The 6,481-nt window shown below is 48.1% G+C and overlaps 1 protein-coding gene across 1 annotated transcript; it reads right to left on the bottom strand.

Moving 5' to 3' along the window:
• Positions 1–1,953: 1,953 nt before the first annotated feature.
• Positions 1,954–6,480, bottom strand: COMMD7 (COMM domain containing 7). The gene is made up of 9 exons (XM_010175914.2): positions 6,448–6,480; positions 5,876–5,929; positions 5,672–5,774; positions 4,048–4,104; positions 3,931–3,968; positions 3,283–3,373; positions 3,115–3,164; positions 2,551–2,599; positions 1,954–2,030 (listed from the first exon to the last, which is right to left on the bottom strand). Exons 1-9 carry the CDS (start codon positions 6,478–6,480, stop codon positions 1,954–1,956), a joined length of 552 nt encoding a protein of 183 aa, XP_010174216.2.
• Between the last annotated feature and the right edge of the window lies 1 nt (position 6,481).

Below are 6,481 nucleotides of genomic sequence, written 5' to 3'. Positions count from 1 at the left end.
TTCCCCAACGGAGCCGCCAGCCCGGCTCATGCACAGCCAAGTGTGTGGGATGAAAGGGGATGTCCTGGGGCACCGGCGAGCGCTGGCGGCAGCACGAAGGTCACACCGTAGCATGGTGGCAGCGCTGGCTAACGCTGCTCATCAGAGGTGCCCGTGGGGTCGGCAGAGCAGCATGGAGGTGACCCCTGCGCTTGGGGTCAGCGGGCCTTGGCCTGCGCCAGCCCCCAGCAGCTTAATCCCAACCGGGCAGGGGGAGGAGGGTGGGGGGCAGCGGATTCCTGGCCCACAAGTGAGCCTGGCATCTCCTCCAGCACTGCCATGGTCCACTCTGCTGTAACCAGATAGGGCTGCGTGGTGCCGCCCTGGCTCCGGGAGGGTGAGGACAAATAATAGGAACAGGCACCAGAAAATGTAGAGCAAACAAAAAATCCTTTTGTCTGGAGAAAGCAGCTCTTCGGACCTTTTCTTCCTCCCTGGAATAGTTTTTCCTGCCACCCAAAAGGAGATGGAATATTCTGCAGGACATTATTTCACAGGATTAGTTTGGGGTTTTTTTTTAATTTACTGTAATTACTTGAAATGTTTGTGAATGGCCTGATATGTGGGAAAATAAATATGCAAATGCTGTCCACAGGTTTGCCAGCAGGATTCCCTGAGCTGTTTCTCAAACACGCGGTTCAGACTCTGCTCGTTATCGGTTCTAGTCACTCGTGCAGGCCCCTGTGAAATACAGAGCAGAAAAATGCTGGGGGTTCTGCAAGCTGAAAACCTGCGGGTACAGCAGCTGCAGAGCTCTGTGACACCCTTCTCACAGGAACTCTCTTTTTGTGCGTGGCTTTAACTGGAAGCAGATGCAGCCACGGGGAGCTGCTGTGCTGCTTGTCCCACAGCAGACTTGCAGGATGCACTGGACAGGGAATTACTTCAGGTGCAGGCTGGAAATTGAGAATATCTTACTGGTATTGGGTAGATGAGGTGCTTGGGGACATGGTTTAGAGGTGGAATTGGTAGTGTTGGTTTGTGGTCAGACTCAATGATCTTAAAGGTCTTTTCCAACCACTGTGATTCTGTATCTACCCAGCGCCGCAGTTTATTCCCTCCATTGCGACTGCCGAGCGCGTCAGGGACACGGAGGTGCTTTGGGAGATCCTGGGGGTGGATGGAGTGTGCTGCTACAGGGAGCTTCCTTCTGTGCTGTGAGAAGAGGCCACAGCGAGCTCAGGCTGCCAGGAGGTGTGGGACAAGTAAATGTTCTGGACATGGGAGGAACCTGAGCGAACATGTCACACAAACTGCCGATAACAGAGCGGCTCGCTGGAGCCCCGCACACACTGACTGGCTTTATCTAGTCACCCCTGGGATGTTTTTCCACCTGTGCGTGGAGGCAGATGTTTGGTTGTTTAAGATTTAAAATCATCTACCACCGAGATACTTTTCCATCATGAGGCGTGATTGGGAGGAATGTAATCAACCCATTTCTCAGGACAAGAGAAGTGAGAGGCTTGGAAGTGAAGTGTTTCACCAGGTTAGACGCTCTCCTTGCCCCCCTTGTCCTCTCTGCTTAATTCTTCTAAGTTTCAAAATGATTCTTTGCTTCTGTCTCTCTTTTTCTGCCAAAATCAAATTCTGATACAAATGGAGCAAGATGGGAATGGGTTTATTTCTTTGCTATTTTAATACAAGTATCCACATATTTCTGACTGCAATTTCTCGTAACAGTATATATATAAAAATAAAAGGATATGAGTGGACTTGTAGCTGCTTCAAAACACTTGCTAAAGTTTCAGGTTTGGAAGGATTGATGGGTCCTTCTGGGCCGTAGCACCACTGCTTGTTGCACAGCCGTGTCTTCTCTTATCAGGGTGTTAGAGTCATCTGGGACAGAGCAGATCTGCAGGCCCACAAGCAGAAATTAAACATCCTGGACAGATGTCGGTTCAGGGCCATGCAGTTTCAGCTGAAGCTTTCCAGACTGGTTTTGACCCGTTCCATTTCATGCAGAAAACTGTAGAACTGGGGCAAAGTTAACTCTGCAGGAAAAAAAAAGAGGCATCAAGTCTTAGATTTCAGGTTACGCTTCCAACATTGGAAAAGCTGTTCTGGTGCTACCACAGAGCAACTCGTGTTCACCTAAGCTAGGCAGGATCAGCCACCGTGGCTCTCGGCAGCTGTTTCTTTAGGCTGTCTGGGCTGTGTGGGGTTCTGGGCTGGGATTCTCCTAACAGCAACCAACTTTTGGGAACTGTTTACTTTCTTTGCCTGCCATTCTGCTCCGACCATTCTCCATGGCTCCATGGCACAGCGATATTTACTTATGCAAAGATGTGAACTGCCCAGCAGTCAGTGTTCCTAAATACTGACAGAGTGACTGTGGTGAGGAGAGGCCCAGGCAGGAGCAGCCGCAGCATCCACCAGCGATGTTCTCGCAGTGACCCTGGCTGAGTCTGCACCCACAGCTCCCCCACCTCCAGCAACACCCCACAGGTCTGAGCTGCTGCTCTGCTTTCATGTACTGGAATTCTCGCTTCTTTTCCAGAACTGTTAACTCACCTACATACACGTTTTCCATTTGGCTCCCTTTTTTAATCACCAGCTTCAGCTTGGGGGAAGAAAAAGCAGAGATATTTTAATTCAGAGACTGTATTCTGAGCACCATGAAAAAACAGAAGAGCAGGAGTCTGCTGTGAGTTTCAGATGGGCTCACTGCTGCAAAGCATGCATATCTTTTGACAGGCTTTTTGGGAAGCATCTCTGTAGGAGCAGATTCCTTAAGCATTGGAAGGATCTCCGGAAGTCCTTATGAAGGATCACATTTCTGCTCCCTCCCTAAGACAGCGTGACCTTTGCTAGACTGAGCTTTTTGAACAGCTTTTCAGAGTGGGCTACACTTCTGTGATACATGATGTCTTCAGAAGAGAAAAAAAATACCAGTGTGCCTGTGATCTGCTGGCAGCTGCACTCGGAAGACCAAAGCAGATGCACTGTGACAGAGCTTGTTCCTATGAGATCTAGCTTTCCTCTAGCTCCTCTCACAGCCAGTTCTTCCCATGTGCCTGGTTGCAGCTTGTTCCTTCACTGCACTACAACCTGAACTCTCTGATGTAAGGGATTTACCTGTAAGAAGATACTGCCCACTTTTTCCAGTTCACTGCTCCCAGCAGTCACTGTGAGTCAGAAAGAAGGGAGATAATCTGTTAGCTAAACTGTGAAAGAAAGAGTTATTTAGCTGAGAGCTGCTGTTGTGTTTCCCAACCCATTCAGTTTATGTTTTAGCTCGATTACCTCCAAACTTCCACTCCATATCTATCAGCTGGTTAATCATCAGCGTCTGATCAACAGCCAGTCGTGTCAGGGTGGGGGAATTCACCTTCCACTGCAAGAGCAAAAGACACACGAGCAATCAATTCAGAGGGGCCTCTATTTGTTACCTGTAATTTCAACCTAAGTCAGAAATGGGGCAGACTGATGGCAGAAGCCCAAAGTGGAGGTGTGTAAAGGAGAGAACTAATGTGGTTGGGAGGCTTTCAAAGATGTTTGAGTCCTGCTAGGATTTCCATCTGCCTTGTCACTTCTGTAAATGAAACTCACTGTTTTTGTTTTAACACGGGTTCAGTGTAACAATATCTGTGCAAAAAGTCATGTGTTCGTGTAACTGCTGACCCCGGGGCTCAGAGCAGGAAAACAATCAAATGAAAGCCATACAGAAGTGCAGGAATCACAAAACCGATGAGGTAGAGGCCACAGCAAACCACAAGTCTCATTAGAGAATTAGACATTCCCAATCTGAATATCTTCAGATCAAAATTCTGAGCTGGTTTTGAAGACAATACCCAAAGTGCTGGCACATCTCAGTAGCACAGTGCGGTTTTACAGGTTCCCACTCAGACTGTCATTCTATTAGCTTAGAAACAAGCAAAAATATATTAATACCTGTTCTGCAAAATAACTGGCTTTCTCTTCGCTGAGGCCTGTGGGAGAAAACATCTGAGATTACTATATGTGATAAATATTAATTATCTTTTATTTAGTGAAAGTCAGGTGACCTACCTAGAGCAATAAAATCTGCTCTGACTTGTTCAGAAGACAAATTCCTCTTCAGGGCACCTGAATAAACAATGCAAAGAAGAAAAATCACTTTTTACTGAGTCAAACCAATCTTTACTGAGTCAAACAAATGCAGGGACAGAGACCCTGCGATAGAAAGCCTCTGTTCTTGGACTGTGTTTTGAAACAAACCACAGCTCCTCGAGATAGGAAATACAGTTGTGCCTGCCGGTGTCTTTGCAGATGCCCAGTGCTTTAAAAGTCAGAGCTCGGGGAGTGCCTGGGAGAGCGGGAGAGATTTCACTGCAGGTATCCATGGGAACAGCGGCAGCGGTTGTGTTTTGAAGTTGCTGCTTTCTCCCCTATAGAAGCTTTTCTTGTTAAAGGAGAACTGTTAAGGCTGGCAGGCTACTAATTTGACCTACCTGCTGTGTTTTGGATTATGGGTGTGAACGTGTGCATATAACACTTTCCCCTGCTGCGCCTGCCTCCTTTGTTCTGGGGCACAGGCAGCACATGGAAGTTTACAAGGATTCTGTCCTCTGAAGCCAAGAGCAGGAATCTCATAAATTCAAAGGGACTGCCAGTCCCACGTGGCTTTCCATCTGTGTAGCACACAGGCAAAGTTATCTGCTGGAATCTGGTCGGATACCATCAGTGGCATCCCAGAGCTACTCAAACGTTACAACGGGATGGGAGCCAGCGCACAGACAGGAACACCCAGGCTGAGTGCACCTAGGCCAGAATCAGGAAAAGGCTGATTCCGCATTAAATACCCCCAAGACAGTTGTAGGAAAGGGAATTATTCACTGCTACTCCTGGACAGAAGAAATGGCTTCAAGTAGTAGAAGGAAAGTTTAGACCAAATGCAGGAAATGGTTGTGCACGGCTTCACTGCTGTGAGGAAAGCTACGGGGAACCCAGGACTGACAGAGAGCAGCGAGGGACTATTAATAACGAGAAGGATCAATGGGATGAACGTGCAGTGGAGGTGTTTGATGCATTATCATGTCAAGCGGCAGCCACAACATCAGAGTAATCTCATAAAGTGCTGGAGCCTGGGGTATTCAAGGGGAATCCCCCTGCCCCTCTTCCCCACTACTTATGAATGAGAAACTACCGGACACAGAAGTGTTTTTCTAAAACAAGACTGCGAGGACAGATGTCTCCTCTACACGGCCTAGAACTACACGGGCTTCCAGCCCACTCGAGGGGTGTGTTCAGTGTCTTATCTGTCTCAAACAGCAGATGTCCTTGTAGGAATTACAGTAGTGGGTCACTTGGATGGGAATTCCTACAAATACTTAGTGCCAACATAAGGTTGTGCTGGTCTGGCAAAAACGGATTTACATGTACAAGTTAAACCAAGCACAACACTGGCATTTAATGAAGAGATATTTAAGTGAGCATGTGAAACGTGTGCAGGCAGGGTGTGAAGAACACAAAGCCCAGGTCACTAAACAGGGTTATTTCAACAGGAGAATTTTGATTCTTAAATGCAAAGCCACTTATTAGCATTTACTGTGCAAACCAAATGTGCTGCAGTTCTTAAGACAGACTTTAGCAGCGTGCAGGAAGGGACACAACAGTTTGGCCTCAGGGTAGCGTATGCAAACATATCACTTACCACTCGGTACCAGAAGAATACTTTTGACAATGTTTTTCAGGGGGCCCAAGCTGAGTTTATTCATGGTGGCGAAGTCTGAGAGCTGAGTCAGAAACCTTTCTACCTGCTCAAGAGAAAGAGTAGTGACACAACCTTATCTCTGCACATTTCTCAGCAGAAAGCTGCATTCGCACACTTCTCCTCAGTGTCCTGTGTGTGCCTTACCTCCTTGGGCTCCATGAGAAAGCTGAAGAGCACTTCAGTCAGCGCTGAGAATTGCTGTGAAGGAACAGGACAGTGTTATGGAGTCAGGCATCAGCACGTGTTGTTCCTCAGCACCTCGCCACTCCATCACCACCACCGTGATGCAGCCCTACCTGCCTCCAGTACACTGGTCCCAGGGTTTGACCTCCCGTGCTGGTAAGGGATCCTCATCCTCAGCATTACAAGATGCCTGTGGATGGGACTTACTTGTGGATGCTTTTCAGAGACTCTCAAAGGGTTTGAGCAGCTGGTAGCTGGCACTGCACAGGGCTTTTGTGACTTGTGGCTAATCGGAAGCTGCTGTTCTATCCTGTGTAATCCAGAAATTGTGAGTGGGAAGAGATGTGAACATCTACTCTCATGTTTCACAAACATGGTGTAACCAGGCTAACTCAGGAAAGGAAAAGGACTGGTTCAAGGTCTAGTCGCTGCCTTCAGTTTTCTGAGTGTGCTGCTGGCAGGGCTGGAGAGCCTTTGTGTGGGGCAGAGAACCATCACCCTCCCTCCTCTGCTGGCACCAGCGCTGGCCATACCTTCTGCCCTGTCCTACCCTCGCTGTCAGCCATG

This window comes from Antrostomus carolinensis, unplaced genomic scaffold (genome assembly GCF_000700745.2).
Source record: "Antrostomus carolinensis isolate BGI_N321 unplaced genomic scaffold, ASM70074v2 scaffold26189, whole genome shotgun sequence".
NCBI lineage: Eukaryota > Metazoa > Chordata > Aves > Caprimulgiformes > Caprimulgidae > Antrostomus > Antrostomus carolinensis.
This window is presented reverse-complemented; position numbering and strand designations above follow the sequence as displayed.

What these genes read in the sequence shown, in the direction of transcription:
- COMMD7 (XM_010175914.2), bottom strand. Translation starts at nt 6,480, where the DNA reads ATGGCTGACAGCGAGGGTAGGACAGGGCAGAAG. An exon ending in AGGGTAGGACAGGGCAGAAG is followed by an intron (nt 5,930 to 6,447) that starts GTATGGCCAGCG and finishes GTTCCTTCACAG; the next exon opens with CAATTCTCAGCGCTGACTGA. An exon ending in TTCTCATGGAGCCCAAGGAG is followed by an intron (nt 5,775 to 5,875) that starts GTAAGGCACACA and finishes TCTCTTGAGCAG; the next exon opens with GTAGAAAGGTTTCTGACTCA.